Source organism: Protopterus annectens, chromosome 8.part0 (assembly GCF_019279795.1).
Source record: "Protopterus annectens isolate FY-2018-M chromosome 8.part0, PAN1.0, whole genome shotgun sequence".
NCBI classification, from domain to species: domain Eukaryota; kingdom Metazoa; phylum Chordata; order Ceratodontiformes; family Protopteridae; genus Protopterus; species Protopterus annectens.
The window spans coordinates 1,227,573,122-1,227,591,961 of NC_056741.1; the positions used below are offsets into that span (position 1 = coordinate 1,227,573,122).

The following is an 18,840-nucleotide window of genomic DNA, read 5'->3' on the forward strand; positions in this document are numbered from 1 at the left end:
ATAACGCCTAGATCAGAAGCTGGTGGAATGTCCAATGGCAGAGAGGCAATGAAGGTAGGCCTGGAAAATTTGCCCTTTTACCGTGGTGGTTCAGTTGGAAAGGCTGATTCGGGATCCATCCTGAGCGCAAGTTTTTTGAGTCGTTGGTTCTCTAAATATAAGTTGAGGGCAGCCAGAAGGCTACAAAGGGTCTTCTGAACAAAAGACTGGCAAATAGAAAAACACTAGGGTCGTGTTCCTTCCCTAGACAAAAGACGCAACGGTCATGCGTATCTTTATGCGGTATCTGATGCCCGCAATGGCATTTGCCCTTCTTAGCTGACATTGGCTAAAGGTAACTACAGCTAATCAAGCTCAAGGAAAAGCAACAGAAAATTTCCCCAACGGGGTAGTGAGCTTTTTAGAAGTCTAGGAGTAAAGAGATCAATGTGACATCGTCTGCGGCTGAAAAGTTCTAAGGTCTGTGTGTGCAGATGTCACATTTAAGGTCCCTAGTTTATGGCCCTACGTGTGATGTCCACACACCTACAGTAACCAGGCTTAAGCTTTTGTACAGGAGCCAACGTTCGGGTTGTCTAACGCCGGGAATCCCACAATAAGAATACTGCAACATAGGAATAGATCATTAAAGTCTTCCACTGCGCAACACTGTAAAGGTGCACAGTGGCACACATGAGAAACCAACACTAAGTACTGAGGGGAATAAAAAATAGGTGCCAACCAAACTTATCCAAAGGAGGCTGGGTATAGGGGAGAGGCATCTCACAGCTTGTGAAGGCACTGACCTTAACTTCCTAACATTGTTACTTTACAACTAAAATATACAAGCCTGAAAGGAGAACCCCTGTCCAAAGTGCACCTCCCCAATCCATGATTAAACACCTAAGAGACCAATCAACGGGGACAAATGGGGGAGGGTGCCTCACACCCTAATGTCCCTAAACAATAAGGACTACTACAAACTTAAGCCTTCATTACTCATCAAATTCACAAACTCGAGTGTTTTCTAAATGAAAGAACAGTGGTCCTGCATCAAATGGGTTCAGGCCCACACCTGGCCTAATGTTTACTCTTGCTCTAACTGCACTTGACACATGCCTGGAGACAAAGGAAAGACCCTCACCACCATTCCCCACAAGAGCAGCTCTCAAATTCTTCCACTTTTGAGAAGTAAATAAACAATCTTCCCCACTTCTCACAGCCAGGTTAAAGCTTTGGTGGAGTGGCATCTGTACTGTCCTTTTCCCCAACACAGTACAAACACTGCTGCTGGGGTCTTGTCTAGTTATCTCAAGTACACAAGCATTTCTTACGATGCTCAAGCACATAGCAAAGTATTACTCAACCAAGAAACATCAACAAAACTGGTTTGCAGAATGAGGTTTATTCAGTACCTACAAACCACAGCTTTGCTATAACAAGATCAGCAAATTCTAAACAACCAAGAAGCAGTGTAGCGCACACTCAAATCCACCACAGATCCAACGACACTTTTCACACAGCTGGTAAAATAGACAAAAATTTAAAAAAACAACAACCTAAAAACTAGTATAGCAAAGAGATTTAGCGCTTTCATCCACCATAAACGTTGACTTCATCAGAATGCCATACTTCTCCTTTTCATTAAAATACCCACTGCAAAAAAGGTGCCTTTGGATTTGAACCAATGGAAATTACAACTGGTTCACAAAATTTAAAGGTACACAACATTTAATGCAGTTCCAACACTCACATCTATAAAGAAAATTAGTCATAGTAACCTTTCTCTATGCTTATTGTGGGCTTATTTCATTTCTTACATTAAGAAATTAATATATACTTGTGAAATGCAACTGTTTTGTGCATGTTTAAATATTCAGTTACACACTTCTCATTCACAACAAGTTCATATTCTTGCTTATAATATAGGTCCTACAGGTATATGATCGTTGAGTCCCAGGGGGGTAGTAGCATCAAGCAATAGTTGCCACTTCACTTCTTTTTCTGCAAGTAAGATTTTAATATTTCCTCCTCTTGGATTGGGTTTCACCTGTTGCAATATACCAAACTTAAAAGTTTTTACAATTCCTACTACTGTCTAAATGTCTGTATAACGCATTGTTCTTTTCTTTCCTACCAATATTGTACAAGTGGTCATATATTCTATTTTTTAGACATCTGTCGGTCTTTCCGACGTAGTAACCTGGACATTCTAAACATTTAGCTAAATATATAACATGTTTGATGTTGCAATTCCCACTTCTAAATGTTACTTTCGTCCTATTAAAATTCTCAAGGACTAGACAACCAACATCTAAAATCGTATGACATTGCTTGCATCTTCCACATTTGGTGGTGTGTTCGCCTTTTTTTGTCCATCCATCAGTTGTCAAAGGGTGCTCAAGTTTATTTTTTATGTTTAATCCTGTTTTATATACAAACATAGGTGTCTCTCCTACCATGTCAACCAACCCATCCTCTGATTTTAAAATGTTCGAATTAGATGTCATTATGTTTTTTTATATGCCAAGCATATTGGTTGTATTCTATAATACATGCCCTGTTATATTTAATATTCCCTTCATTACGTCGCATTAAATTTATCTGGGATTTGTCCAATCCTAAAATGGGCTTATATTTTTTACCCCATTCACTCTTTACATAACCTGCAATGTCAGATATAAGGCCATTGGAATATCCCCTATCCCTAAATAAACTTCCAATATATTCTATTTCTAGTACCATTTCATCATAAAGTGAGGTCAACCTAGTGGCCCTAATATACTCATCTGATTTCTGGGATGATTGCTTGAATATTCCAGATAGGAATTACTAAATGTCTCCTTCCTATGTATTCGAGACTTTAAACCTGTGGGTGTATGGGAAACTAAAGTATCTAAATAAGCAATTCCTACTTGGCTGCTATTGTGAGTGAACTGGAGAAAGCTACTTGTATTGTTTATATATTGTACAAACCTGGCTATCTCATCAAAGGGTCCATCCCACAAAATAAAAATATCATCCAGAAATCTGGTGCAACATTTGACATACTTGAAGTACTCACTGTTAAAGACATGTTGTTCTTCCCAATCAAGCAGTATTAAGTTTGCAAAGATGGGGGCACAAGCTGCCCCCATCACTACACCCTTAGTCTGCCTGTAATGCTCTCCCACAAAGTAAATTAAGTTATTTTCTAATACAATGGACATACATTCAACAATAAGTTGAACGCTGTCCCATTCAGTCATTGAATATTTCCTAATGCTGTTGGTAAACATCTCTAGACCTTCTTCCTTTGTAATGCATGAAAAATAAGTCAATAACATCAATAGTGAGACATACTAGTTCCCTTTTCCATAGACTAGGTTTCAGACTACTAAGAAAGTCCCAGGAATCTTTTGTTATATGAGGTACTTTTACAGAAATGTGTTTTAACCAATGATCTACAGCTACTCCTATAGGAAATGTTTCAGAATTACTACCTGATACTACTGGTCGAAAGGGGGGGATCCAACAGATTTTTATGTATTTTGGGTATACCCACTACTGTAGCTATTACTGGGGATATTACCCTTAAAAAATTAAATGTGTCAGTCGTAATTCTACCATCTAAATGAAATTCTTCCAAGTATAAATGTATGCGCCTGTAAGCAATATGAATTTCATTCATAGAGACAGTTTCATAATTCCCAGACTTGTGTAATATTCCATACATTTTGTTGGTGTATTCCATGGAATCATATATTACCACCCCTCCCCCCCTTGTCGGGTTTCATACCCTAGTTCCAAGATCTGATCTTAGTTGGTTCAACACATAATTTTCTTTAAATCGATAGATTACATTTGTGTCTATCCTGGTTAGTCCTCTGTTGTAACTTGTATAATTCCCTGGTAACAACCTTCTCGTAAGTAGCTATAGTGGGATGCATGGGAGGAATGAATACAGATTTTTTTTAAGTGTTCCAGTGACAACATTACTTTGTTAAATCATGAAAATGAATGGCTAAATTTAATTTCCTTAGGTACATTTTAAGTTCAATCGTATTGTCAACAATATTAAACCTTGTTCTAGGCACAAATTGCATCCCTTTGGATAATATACTAAAATGTTCTTCCTCTAACTGAATTTTTTTTTTAATTAAATATGTGAAAGTTGTTCAAACTATAAACTACTTAATTCAAGACCTCTATAGGTCTTCTATTAGCCTCATCAATCCCTATATTTACCATTGATATGTCCTTTTCCACCTCTGCTGACCCCCATACCAATGCTTCCTGTCCCACTCCTGTTCCTCGTCCCTGCTATATCTCCTCATCCTTGGTAGATAATTCCTCTGTCCCCTCTGAAAATTTTGGGTCTGCTTGTTGTGATAACTGGGCTGGTGGAAGTCCTGCTGTACCTCACTATCTTGATAGTCCTCCAAGGGTAATGTAGACTTCCCTTCCTCACTTTTCTTCCAAGGATATACATCTTCCCTTCTTATATTGTTCAAAGTCTTGCTCCATTTTCTTACATTTCCTTTTATAAATCTTTTCAGATTTATCCTCCACAATATCAAACTGTTTAGTATATAGTTTATCTTACTGTGCATATAACAGGTAATTTGCATATAATAGGTAATTTGCAATCAAAGAATTTAACTTTTCCACTGCATTGATTAAATAGCCTTTCGTATTTTATAATTAACTTCATAAATTTAAAACCAAATTTATCAAATAATGCATTAAATTCATTTTTGACATTTTCATTTATAATTCCCATTGGCGCCTTGAAAAACCTCAACCCCACAGGAACAATATTAAGTTCCAAACATTTATTTAAATATATATTGTCTATTTTTAAACCTTTAATTATTCCTAAGGTTTTAACCAAGGAATAAATCATGTCTTTCAGTGTTCCGTTGTTTTCAGAATTCGCACTGGTCATATCTGAACACGTTACAATTTAAATTAAAGTCACAAGGAGAACCCCTGTCCAAAATGCATCTCCCCAATCCATGAATAAACACCTAAGAGACCAATCAATGGGGGTAAAGGGGGGGGGTGCCTCACACCCTAATGTCCCTAAACAATAAGGATTACTACAAGCTTAAGCCCTCATTACTCATCATCAAATTCACAAACTCGAGGGTTTTCTAAATGAAAAAACAGTGGTCCTGCATCAGATGGGTTTAGGCCCACACCTGGCCTCCTAATGTTTACTCTTGCTCTAACTGCACTGACACATGCCTGGAGACAAAGGAAAGGCCCTCACACCACCACCATTCCACACAAGAGCAGCTCTCAAATTCTTCTACTTTTGAGAAGTGGATAAACCAATCTTCCCCACTTCTCACAGCCAGGTTAAAGCTTTGGTGGATTGGCACCTGTACTGCCCTTTTCCCCAATACAGTACAAACAATGCTGCTGGGGTCTTGCCTAGTTATCTCAAGTACACAAGCATTTCTTATGACACTCAAGCACGTAGAGTATTACTCAACCAAGAAACAAAAATGGTTTGCAGAATGAGGTTTATTCAGTACCTACAAACCAGAGCTTTGCTTTGCTACAACAGTAACAGCAAATTGCTTAAAACGATTTATTTTAATATACACTACTACAATAAACTAATCATAGCTTACTCCTAAAAGTGCAGAAATAGTAAAATGAAGACTAAAGAGAAGCAGCTGCTACTGAATGTCCAGAGCTTGGATATGCGGGAAGCCTAGTTTATTCAACATAAACCCCTTAACATTACGTATGGACCCTGACTTGAAGATACTTAAAATCACAATTACATGTCAAACAATAGAAGTGTCTCTCACCTGAGGACTTGTTGCGCATAAGACGAACTTCCCGAGGATGGTAGCCCTGATCCTCCAGCAGGACTCTAATCTGGAAAAGAAAAAAATGCCCACATTTATTTACACATATAATTTTCTTTTTGTACCCTGAACAGCAGCACAGGGTAAAAGGCAAATCTAAAAAAGTTTCAATCATGCCACTTTATAGTCCACCACTGCTGAATATGGTAATCTTTATATTTACCTGTCTTTAGGTTACACAGGTTTCCCTGCCTACTAGACTACCTGAAAGAAAAGAGCCAAATATTAAAAACACTTAACATGCAGACCTGTGCCAGAAGCACATCATCAGGTATGTTGAGGACTACAGATCAAATCAACCATGTGGAAAGCCAGATTCAGGTGGTGGCAATGACTAACAGCTGAAAACAGTTTCCCTCTAAAGGAAGGTGGCATCATCTGTTCACAGCTGTAACATGTTCTACACTACTGAAGATTGGTTGCATGGATGTGTGTAGTATGCTGGCAATAGCCCAGACAGAAAATACAGTTGTGTACACTTAGCATAAACATAGATGTTGAGTGGTCTTCACTGCTGCAGTAATCACATTTGGGTTATCCCTGCTGGGGTAAGCCCTCAGTGGCCTGAATACCAGAGACTTACTATTTCTGCATCGGTTGCAGTTGCTTGAAGACTGACATCAGGTCGTTAGGGGTATAAAGGAAGGCAGCAGACGCCATTACATCAGTTTTTCTTGCCCTAACCAGTCAGGAGCCCACAAAGTAGGAGGCCAAGCTCTGGTGGCAGAACCCCATCAGTGGAAAAAAAAATACCAATATGTCCCTTCTAAGGAAAGGAGAACAAGGAAGAAAGGTAACAAAAAGGAAGAAGGGGGAAGGATTGAAGGAAACCAGGACTGCAACAGTGAATACACTCGAACATCTACATTTATGGTAAGTGGACACAATTGTAATATGTTCTTCATGTTTCACTGTTGCAGTCATCACATTTAGGTCGATTCCCAAAGCAGAGTAAATGGGTGGAGACAGTCAAGGAAGCTAAGGGCTGGCTAGCAAGCCCTGCAAGACTGCAGACGCAAAACCTGCCTGGATTTAGAGAAGAGAGGTAGGTGGTAATGTTTAGTAAAGGTGTGAACAGATGTCCAGGTGGCAGCCTCCAGGATGTCCCTGGTGGGGACCCCCTCTGAGAAATATTGCAGAGGTGGAGGCTGCTCCGGTAGAGTGGGTCCTAACCCCCTTGGGGGGAGGCTTGCCATGCTGCTTGTGGCAGAAAAGGATGCAGTGTGCTATCCATTTGGAGATGACTTTTACCTCTGCCTCTGAAGCAAAGCTAACCAGCAGTCGATCAGATTTTCTGAAGGGTTTAGTCCTGTCCAGATAGTATCTGAACTGTCTGTGCATATTTAGAGAGTGCAGAATCTTTTCCCCCTTGTTTTGAGGGTTAGGAAAGAAGGTGGGCAAATGGATGGATTTGGTTGAGAGCCACACTGACCACCACCTTGGGCATGAAGGATGGATTAGTTCTGAGGGATAGTCTGTCTGCATGGAAGACGAGGGGTTCCACTGCCATGAGTGCTTGCAGCTCAGAGACTCTTCTGGGTGACGTGATGGCCAAGAGGAAGGCCGTCTTCCAGGAAAGAAATTTTAGTTCTGCAGAAGCTGTTTCGAATGGAGGCAGGGTGAGCTTTTCCAAGACAAGGTTAAGGTCCCAAAGCCAGTGTTTGTGCCCTTCTGGGGGGCCTCAAGTTGTTAGCCCCTCTGAGGAACTGCTTGATCAGAGGGTGTGAAAAAAGGGACTGCTCAGTGGGAAAAGAGGAGAAATAGCAGAGACATGAATTTTTATAGGGGAGAAAGAAACCACTGTGTAGTAGGTCAGCTAAGTAGATCAGGATGAGAGGGATGGAGGGCTGTGCCATATTGGCTCCCTTAGCCTGGATCCAGGTGCAGAACCTTTTCCATTTATCTGCATAAGACCTTTTGGTGCTAGGGCGTCTGGCCTCTCAGATAAGATCCAAAACGGAGGACAGATTGGTCAGGAGGTCAGGTTATAAGCCAAGCTGCCAAACTGAGTGTCTGCAATTGGGGGTGCATGAATTCCGCTGCCCTCTAGGATAGGTTGGGAACCTGAGGAAGATTCCATGGGGGCAGTGGGGACAGGCTGTGCAGCAAGGAGTACCAGTGCTGTCTGGAGCTATGAAAATAGTCCTTGGTTTTTCCTCCCTTATTTTGATCAGTACCCTGGGAATGAGAGGTAGGGGAGGAAAGGTATAGACCAAAAGGTTTACCCAGGGGACAGACAGGGCATCTACTTTCCATGCCATGCAGTAATGCTCCCTGGTGCAGAATTTGTTGAGCTGATGGTTAGTGTTGGAGGCAAAGAGGTCAACCTCCGGGGTTCCCCATTTTGGAGTGATTAGTAAGAAGGTGTTTCTGTTGAGTTGCCACTTGTGGGAGTCCAACAGTTTTCTGCTTAATTGGAGTTGAGAGAGCCTGGCAGGTATTGTGTAGATGCAAGGAAGAGGCTGTAAACCAAAGGGTCATGTCCAGCCTGCACAGTGGGTAGGAGCGAGTCCCCTCCCTGCTTGTTGATGTACCATATCACTGCGGTGTTGTCTGTTTTGATCAGGAGAACCGCTGGAAAAAGAAGAGGTTTGAAAGCTATCAAGGCCTGCTGCACAGCCATCTCTTTTAGACTGATGTGCAGGGGGAGTTGCTGGGGGTTCCATCGGCCCTGTATGCACCTGCCATCCAGGTGTGCACTGCAAGAGTACTCTGATGCGTCTGTGGTGAGGGCCTGGGTGGCGGGGTGTGGGGAGAAGGGAAGACCCTTGTTGTGGGAGCAGGCTGTTGCCACCAAAGAAATTCCTCCCTCAGGCAAGGAATAATAGGCAAGAGAATTTCCAGATCTTGAGAATGTTGACACCAGAGGCTCTTTAGGTATCACTGAAGTTTCCTCATATGCAGTCTGGCATACGGAATAAGGAGTATGCAAGATGCCATGAACCCCAGGGCTTGCAGTATTTCCCTTGCAGAAAGCTGGGACCTGGTGGCCAACTGAGAGAAGTAAGCTGATAGGAAAATTTGTTTCTCTGGTGTTAGGCATGCCATCTGGGATGCTGTGTCCAGACTTACTCCCAGGAAGATTATCCTCTTGGTCGGTACCTGCTTGGATTTTTTTGTTGACTGTGTACGCTAAGGAGGTTAGTAGGTCCCTTACAAAGGGCAGAACTTTGAGCAGCTTTTCCTGGCTATCTGCCTGAATAAGGCAGTGTAAGTAGGAATAAATTTGAATATTTCTTTGTCTGCAAAAAGCAATGACTTCCCAGCAATGGCCTGGAAGGAGCCGGAAAGGACCAATTCTTAGAGGGCCAATGCCTACTAAATCTTGGTGGCTGAACTTGTAAGAAATCTTTAACAGTTTGCACAGATTTAGCTTTATCTCCCATCTTTTTAAGAACTACCTCAGCTTTGTTGCCAAACAGGTGGTCCTTATTTAAGGGAACATCCAACAGTTTAGCTTTAACATGATTAGGCAAAGACTGCTCCTTAAACCAAGCCTGCCTTCTGAGTACGGACCCAGTGACAGCAGCCCTGCAAGAGGCCTCTAAGGAATCAAACCCACATTGCAAAGTATGTTTTCCAGCCTGTTAAGCAGAATGCATTAAAATCCTGTAATTCCTTATTTTCAGCACAGTCAGGAATCAACATAATTTTCTGTTTAAGCAATCCAATAATATGTTGTTGATACTTTAACATATGAAATTGACAGTTTAAGGCCCTAATGGCCAAGGCTACAAAAGTGTAAACCTTCTTACCCCATCGATCCAGCACCCTGGAGTCTATCAGAAGGGGGTATGTTTTTTGGTAGTAGAAGCCTTAATGCCCTTGGGTCCCTGTGAAATAGTCTCTGGATCCGCAATAGGATTTTTAAAAAGGAACTTGTGAGAATCAGGAACCCTGTAATATCTGTCAGGTTTTCTGGGAGCAGGAGGCAAAGAATCACGGGCCAAACTAGATTCCAAAAAGGCATCAACAATGTCTAGTACAGGAGGTATAGCTAAAGGCCTATGCTGAGGCAAGAGTAAGAAATACCAGAGCCTCTTTTTTGAATCAGAAAAATCCTGGCCTTCCCAGTGGAAATACTCCCTTAGTGTGTGCAAGGTTTCACAAAAAGAAAAATCCTCTGGAGGGGAAGCAGAGGGAATACAGTCCTCTGCATCAGAATCCTCATAAGTAGATGAGGGGAAATCCAGGTCAGAAGAATCAGAAAAATCAGAATCCTGGTCAGAAGATTCATAAACAATTTCAGTCCTAGGTCTCTTAGAAGAGGGTGGTTGGCTTCCCCTGATTAATGTTATAAGATCTTCAGCCATTCTTATTTGTTTTTTAGGCATAGAGGCCTGAGCATGCGGCCTGGGCATCGGTTTTCTATGCACAGTTCGAGGTTTAGGCCTTAAAGAAGAAGGAAGCATTGGTTTAATATTCAAGTCCGTAGGCCTGAATACACCCTCAGAAGCCAGTGCCTGCACAGCGGCTCCAGACCCATCCAAGGTAGAGACATCTGCAGGTTCCACAATTGGAAGCTTCTTGCGGCATACCAGACTCCAAATGGGTCCCAGTAGAGGCCTGCGAATCAGAAGTAGCGGGTATCGGGCTGCGAAAGCACCTCACTGAGTACCGGCGAACTGGCGACTGGCTTAGAAGAATCGTTGGCAGCTTTAGACCTAGGCAGCCTGTCTGTCTTTATCTTTGCATTTTTTCGGAACTCCGGTAGTCGGATGGCTTATCAACATTTCTGGATAATTGAACCGAGAACAGAAATACTTAGAAGCGAAAATATACCGACGACGGATAGTGCGTTGATTAATTAAGGCACAAAACCGACAGCAAGTTATGTCACGGTCAGGGCCTAGGCAAAGAATACAGTACGAATGAAAGTCTTTTTGAGGTATTTGCTTTCCACAAGAAATGCAATTATTAACTTTTACTGACATCGGTATGGAGCAAGAAGAAGTTCCCCCCAATGGGGTACTTAGCTTTAGTTGAAGACTTCGGTTCTGAAACTCGAAAACGAAAATTTCAGGAATCGGCCAACCGACACTTGTGAACTGCTTCTGCTTCGGGCACTGTACAGCAAGAAAGACTGGTGTAATGGCATCGGCTGCATGTTTTATACCTTTGACGACCTGACGTTATGGAAGAAGGGACGGCAACCAACGCAGGGCCAAAGACTTTTGTAATCAGGCCGACTGAGGGCTACTGCAAGCAGATAACCCAAATGTGATGACTGCAACAGTGAGACAACAAGAACATCTTGCTGAGCTGATGGTTGGAGTGAGAAGCAAAGAGGTTGACCTTCGGTGTGCCCCATTTTTGAGTGATTAGGTTGAAGGCTCTTTGGTCTAGCTGCCACTCATATGGGTCCAGAAGATTTCTGCATAAGCTGTCTGCCAGAGAGTTTTGAGACTGGCAGGAATTGTGCTAACAGGTGTAGTTCCATGGCTGACGCTATGTGCCAAAGGGTCATGGCGAGCCTGCATAGTGGGTAGGAGTGAGTCCCTCCCTGCTTGCTGATGTGCCACATCACAATGGTGTTGTCTGTTTTCATCAGTAGAGCCCCTGGGGAGAGAAGGGGCCTGAAAGCTGTCAATGCGTGCTGGACAGCTAGCATCTTTTTGGTTGATGTGCAGGTGTATTTGCTTGTGGGCTCCCATTGGCCCTGTATGCCCCTGCCATCCAGGTGTGCACCTCAGGCATAGTCTGATGCGTCTGTGGTGAGGGTCTGGGCAGCGTGGGGAGGTGAGAAGGGTAGTACCTGTTGTGGTAGCAAGCTGCTGCCCACCAAAGAAAATCTTTCCTTAAGCAAAGTATCATTGGTGTAAGAGTTTCCAGGTCTTGAGAGTGTTGACACCAAAGGCTTTTTAGGTACCACTGAAGTTTCCTCATATGCAGTCTGGCATATGGAATGAGAACGCAAGATGCCATGAACCCCAGGAGCTTGCAGGAAATTCCTTGTGGATAACTGGGGTCTGGTGGCCAAGAGAAATAGGTTGTCAGGTAAGTTTGCTTTTCTGGAGTAAGGAACGTCATCTGGGATGCTGTGTCCAGGCTTGCTCTCAGGAATATAATCCTTTGGGTGGGTACTAGTTTGTATTTCTTTTCATGGACAGTGTACCTTAGGGAGGTCAGTAGGGACTTTACAAAGGTCAACAGCTTTAGCTGCTTTTCCCATCTGCCTGAATCAGGCAGTCGTCTAAGTATGAGTAAATATGAATAGTCCCTTTCTCTGCAAAAAACAATGGCAGGAGCCAGACATTTTGTGAAAACTCTGGGAGCAGTAGATAAAGCCAAGGGAAGCACAGAAAATTGAAAGTGCACAGATCCTGCCCTGAAACGTAGAGATTTCCTGCAAGATTCCCTGATTGGGATGTGGTGGTAGGCCTTTTTGTCTAGGGTGGCTAGTGAAGCATTCTTGGATAGCATAGGTAGTAGTTGCTGGAGGGTGAGCTTTTTGAATTTTGGTATCACCAGGAAGGTGCTTGGAATGGATAGAGGGAGGATAGGGCACCAAGTGCCCTCTTTTCTGGGTACCAGGAAGAGCCTGGAGTAGAAACCTTGGCCTATGTGTTCTGCAGGAACGTGTTCTACTGCCCTCAGACAGCAGGGAAAGGACTTGCTTTTTGGCCTCTGGAAAGTGGTTTGGAGGTAGATCTGGGAAACCTTTTGGGGTTGGGACAGAGTGGAAAGAAAATTTGTATTCCCCGAGACACTATGCTGAGGACCCAGCAGTCGTTGGTAATGGTTGCCCAGGTGCTAGCTTGGAAGGAGAGTTTTCCTCCTAGGGGAAGTGCAGGTGGGCCGAGGGAAGGGGGTGGAAGTGGAGAGTCATTTTGAGTTTTTACCATGTGGGGGTAGCTTTGCACGCCCTGGCTTTGAAGTGGAGGAACTCAATGGCTTAGATCTCTGCATTCCCTTGTGGCTGTTGTCTGTAGGGTCTGCTTCCCCAGGGATCTGGGCTGAACTGACTTGGGGGGAGCAGAAAAGGACCAGTGTTTGGAGGGGCAATGCCTACTGAACCTAGGTGGCTGGACCTGTAGGAAATCCTCAACTGTCTGCATAGATTTAGCTTTTTCTTCATCTTTTTTAAGATCTCCTCTGCCTTGGTGCCAAATAAGTTGTCTTTGTGCAAAGGTGCATCCAATCATTTAGATTTGACATGGTCTGGCAAGAGCTGTTCCTTAAGTCAAGCATGCCTAAGGACACAGCCAGTGACTGCTGCCCTGCAAGATTCTTCTAGGGCATCAAAACCACAGTGTAAGGTGTGTTTAGTTACCTGACTTGCAGAATGTACTAAGTCTTGTAATTCTATTTTCTGCACAAGCAGGAAATATTTTTTTTTATATATAAACAACAAAGACTATCAGTGAGTCCCAGCTCTACCTTCCAATAAAATTTATTTCGTTGAACAGTTCCTTCTCTAGCCCAACAACACAGCTTTTACAGAGTAAAACAGTAAAAAAACAAAAACAAATTATATATATAAGAAAAATAATCAATCAATCAACATATTAAAAAATCAAATCACATATATAATATATATATATTAAAAGTCACAGTCTTAAACAACATTGCCATACATTCTACTCATCATTCCATGTGGGATGCAAAGTCCCAAAAAAAAAATCATCATCAAAAATTTTTTTTTTTTTTTTTTTTTTTTTTTTTGCCTATCAACATCATTATAATATAATGGAATATAATGGAAATATTTTTTTGTTTGAGGAATTCCATGGTATGTTGCTGAAATTTTAGCATTTGGAACTGACAATTTAGTGCTCTGATAGCAAGAGTAGCAGAAGTGTATACTTTTTTATCCTATTTGTCTTGCGCTCAGGAATCCCCATCTGAAGAGGTGGGAATCTTAGAAGTTGCTCTAATTACTTTAGGTCCTTGAGAAATGACCTCAGGGTCAGCAGTAGGATGTTTTAAAAGAAATTTGTGCGAGTCAAGGACTCTAATACCAGTCAGGTTTCCTGGGAGCAGGAGGGAGGGTGTCAGAAGTCAAACTAGATTCCATGAAATCATCCACAACATTGAGGACAGGAGGAATGGGCCAAGGTTCTGTGCTGTGGAAGATCTAAATATTCCCAGAGTATTTTTTTTTTTGACTGAGGGTAGTCCTGATATTCCCATTGGAAATGCTCCCTTAAAGTATAAAAGGTTCCCCAAAGGAAAAGTCCTCAGGTGGAGAGGCTGAAGGAATAGATTCCTCTGCATTAGAATCCTCATAAGCAGAGAGGGGTTGCATGTCTTCATATTCAGATTCATCAGTCAGAATCCTGTTCAGATAAAACTACTGGAGACAAATCTCTTTCTTTTTGAAGTGGTAGCTTGGTTTCCTCTGATCAGCATTATAAGGTCTGCCATTTTAAGCATTTGAGGCTGAGGCAAGGAAGCAGGTGCCCGAGACTGGGTCGTCTGTTTCTTGGGAGTGGTGCGTACCCTGGGCTTTAAACTCTGTAGTTTTCAAAAGAATGCTAGAAGCAAAAGAAGTCAGTCTTTGTCAAGAATCGGTAGGGCAAAGTACTTCCTTGGAAACTGGCACCTGCTCAGCGGCTCCGGACCCATCCAAGGTAGTGACATTCACAGGATCCTTAGTTGAAGAGTTTTGCGGCATACTGGTCTCAGACAGGGTCTCAGTAAGCCTGCAAATCCACAGAAGCGGGCATCAGGGGCTGCGAAAGCGCCTCGGGCATCAGGGGCTGCGAAAGCGCCTCACTGAGGACCGGAGAACTGATGACTAGCTTAATGGACGAGTCGTCAGTAGGTTTAGACCTGTGCAGTCTGTCTTTATCCTTACGTTTTTTGGAAGATCTGTTGTCTGATGGCTTACCGAAGCCATATCAGAATTAGAGGGCTGAGAGCGAAAATATATAGCAAAAATAAGGGACCGACAACTTATAGTTCTGGCATTGAACAAAGCACAAAAGCAACAGCGAGGGACGTCGTGGTCTAGGTCTAAGCAAATGACGCAGTAAGAAAGGCTCTGTGTGGTATTTGCTTTCCACAGGCAATACAACTGTTAACTTTTTCTGACAATGGTTAGAGCAAGGAAAAAAGGATCCACAACAGGGTACTTAGCTTTAGAAGACTTCAGCTTCAATTTGGAAAACGAAACTCAGGTAGCGGCTGACCGGCACTCGTGCAAACTGCTTCTGCTTCAGGCTCCCGGCAAGAAAGACTGATGTAATGGCATTGGCTGCCTTACACTACTCATGACCTGACATAAGTCCTGAAGTGACAGCAACAGACGATGAAATACTAAGTCTCTGGTATTTGGGCCGACAGAGCTAGCCTCGCAGGAGATAACCCAAATGTGATGACTGCAACAGCGAAACACGAAGAACATCTTAAAGGTCAGCAGACAAAGAAGGCAGCCCAGCAGGTGATGTGCCAGTTGTTTACAGGTGTGTAATTTAGAGACCTACTGAAATGTAGGTAGTACAGAAAGGTATAAGACTAGGGTGGACTGGTGGGAGGGAAGGAATACTGCAACACGGAAGAAAAGGACATCTATGGTTACAGTAAGATTTTTCACTATTCAGTGTCCTTTTATTCCTATGTTGCAGTATTCTAGGTGTGAGAGCATACCACAGCTTAAGAGGAGGAGAGGGTGGTGGTAGATGCACAGGGTTCTACAAGACCCTGCAGGATTGCTCTGGCGAATCCTATTCTAGCTCTGAAAACTTGATCCATTTTGTAATGTTTGGTGAAGGTGTGGATAGTGGCCCAGGTGGCTGCTTCCAAACTGGATGCTGTGTCTAGGCCTTTCATGAAGGCCCATGAGGTCGCCACAGCGCTAGTGGAATGGGCCTCTATTCCCATTGGGGGTTCCTTTCTGTGGTGAAAGTAGCAGAAGCAAAGAAGCAAATAGCTTTCCTGATCCAGCATGCAATGGCTTGCTTGGAGACCGCCTTGCCCAGGGCCTCTGGGACAGAAGGAGACCAAGAGCTGGTTAGTCTTTCTGATGTCCTTGGTCTTGTCCAGGTAGAATCTTAGTTGTCTGTGCACATCCAGAGAGTGCAGTATCCTCTCCCCTTCATTAGCAGGTGAAGGAAAAAAGGTGGGCAGGTAAGTGGACTGGTTAAGAGAGAGGTTATTGACCACTTTAGGCATAAACGAGGGGTTGGTTCGCAAGGACACCCTGTCTTTGTGGAAGACTGTGCAAGGGGGACAGGCCATTAGAGCCTGCAGTTCTGACACTTCTGGCTGAAGTGATAGCCACCAGGACAGTCTTCCATGTAAACATCTGTAAGGAAGGGCGGCAGGTTCAAAAGGATGTTGGATTAGTTTATCTAAGATGTAGTTAAGGTCCCAAGGTGGAGGGATAGATTTCCTAGGTGATCTCATTTGCAAGACCCCCCTTAAGGAAAAGCTTTACGTCAAGCCTTTCCAGCAAAAGGGGTTTCCAGGGGCAGGCAGGCTGATACAGCAGCGAGATGAACTTTTACAGAAGAATAAGAAAGGTCATTTTTTTTTTTTATCAACTGACAAGTAGTTTAGAACCAGGGGAACCTTGGCAGAGCTGGAGTCCCCTCCCTTTTGTAGACACCATTTTGCAAATCTTTCCCATTTAGCCAGGAAAGATTTTCTGATGGTAGGTTTCCTTGCCTCCCTTAGAACTGAAAGCACATCCTCTGAGTACTGGTGTCTGGAAGAAATCAAAAGTTTATCACCCACAGAGTCAGAGACAACATCTGTACCTGTGGGTGTAGGAGAGTTCCTTTGTCTTGTGACAGTAAGTCCACCTTGTAGGGTAACTCAGTGATTGCCCTTGGCTAGTTTGTGAAGTAGTGGGAACCAGTGCTGCCTTGGCAAGCAAGGAGTCACTAAAGATTTTTGGTCTGTCCTTCTGGATTTTCAGGAGAACTTTTTGAATCAGTGGGAATTGGGGGAAGGCATAAAGGAACTTCCCCACCCAAGAGATGCTGAAAGCATCCACCCTCCATGCTAGAGGGGAGTGGGTTTGTCACCAGAAGCTCTGTAGTTGCCTGTTCTGGGGGAAGGCAAACACGTCTTTGTGGAGCACTCCACAGGTGGGCTATGTCTGAGACCACCTCCCTGTTTAGCATCCATTCATGTTGAGATGAGGAAGTCCTGCTCAAGAGGTCTGCTTGGTGGTTATCCTGTGAGGGGATGTAGACCATCTGCAGGACTAAATTGAGTTGGGAGGCTAAGTCCCATATCAGCAGGGATAGACTGCACAGCTGATAGGCCTTTGTTCCTCCCTGCTTGTTGAGGTACCACATCACTGTGGTGTTGTTGGTGACAATATGGGAGCACGACTGGAGCCAGAAGATGGGTGAAGGTCTGTAGAGCGAAAAACACTGCTGTCATTTCCCTGATATTAATGCGTTTGTGCTGAAGAGGCGCGATGCCACTTCTCCAGAATCTTGTAAGAGGCCAGAGTTGCTCCCAAACCTGAATCTGGGGCATCTATGTATAACGTGCATTGGGGTGGGGGGCTTTAGTGGGAGCCCTGGGTTCAATTTCACTTGCTGGATCCACCAGTTGATTTCTGTTTTCAGACAGGGAAGGAGGGGGATAGCCTGCTCTATGGGATGTAGGTGCTGGGACCAGGTGCTCTTCAGGAACCACTGCAGCTTGCGCAAGTGCATTCTTGCCAGAGGTAGCATAGGGATGGTTGCTGCCATCACAACCAGGAGGCGAAGAAAATGCCTTGCCATCACCTTTTGGGATAGTAGAGCTTCCTGGAAGTGGGAAGTTAAAGACAGAACCTTGTCCTGAGGTAGAAAGGCTTTCATTGGGTCTGTTCTGATTCTGTAGCTGATGAAATCTTGTCCTGGCCTGGGATTAGAGAGGATTTGGGGAGGGTGATGGTGAATCCTAGGTTCTGCACAAGGGACATGGTGAAATGTAGATGCTTTAGCAGGGCATCCCTGGACTCTGCCAGAATCAAGATGATATCCAGATAAGGGTAAATTTGTATTCCTCGAGTTCTGCAGAAGGCAATGGCTGAGGCCAGGCACTTTGTAAAGGTCCTGTGCCGTATTAGCTACCTTAGTCTGAATTCAGGTGCAGAACCTTTTTCATTTGTCAAAATAAGACTTTCTAGTGCTAGGGCGTCTGGCCACAGGTATGACATCTAGAACCTGTTTACTGAGGTTGGCAAGATTGCTCGGGGCTTAGGGAATAAGCCAAGCTGCCGAACTGAGTGTCTGCAATTGGGGATGCATAAATTCCCCCTTCCCTCTGGGTCAGGAGATTTGGAATCTGAGGAAGATGCCACGTGGTGGCAGTGGAGACAGGCTGTGCAGCAAGGGGTACCAGTGCTGGCGAGGCCAGCCTGGAGCTATAAGAACTGTTCTTGGTTTTTCCTCCTTTATTTTGAGCAGTATCTTGGGTATGATGGGTAGTGGAGGAAAAGCATAGACCAATAGACTGACCCAGGGGAAGGACAGGGCATCCACTTTCCAAGCCATTCAGTGATGCTCCCTGGTGCAGAATTTGCTGAGATGATGGTTGGTGCGCAGGTGGCAAAGAGGTTGACCTGCAGGGTGCCCCATTTCTGAGTTATTAGGGGGAAGGTTCTTCTGTCGAGCTGTCACCCGTGTGGGTCCAGAAGATTTCTGCGTAACTGGTCTGCCACAGAGTTGAGAGAACCTGGTAGGAATTGTCTTAACAGCTGGAGTTGCATGGCAGAGGCTGTGTGCCAAAGGGTCATGGCCAGCCTGCATAAAGGGTAGGAGTGAGTCCCTCTCTGGCTGCTGATATACCACATTACAGTGGTGTTTTCTGTTTTGGTCAGTAAAGCCCCTGGTAAGAGAAGGGGATTGAAAGCTATCAAGGCATGCTGGACAGTCTTTTTGGATGATGTGCAGAGGGATTTGCTATGGGCTCCATTGGCCCTGTATGCACCTGCCATCCAGGTGTGCACCCCAGGCATAGTCTGATGAGTCTGTGGTGAGGGTCTGGGCAGCGGGAGGTGGTGAGAAAGGTAGTCCCTTGTTGTGGGAGCAAGCTATTGCCCAAAGAA

The 18,840-nt window shown here is 43.9% G+C and overlaps 1 protein-coding gene across 2 annotated transcripts in view; it reads right to left on the reverse strand.

The window, feature by feature from the left end:
* The window catches only part of LOC122809322 (RNA-binding protein 10-like), a 1,914,178-nt gene that overhangs the window by 1,536,956 nt on the left and 358,382 nt on the right, over window positions 1-18,840 (reverse strand). For both annotated transcript variants that reach the window (XM_044080723.1, XM_044080722.1), the window contains exon 6: window positions 5,784-5,853. In XM_044080723.1, the coding sequence (XP_043936658.1) occupies window positions 5,784-5,853 (70 nt within the window). The remainder of the gene's footprint in view (window positions 1-5,783; window positions 5,854-18,840) is intronic.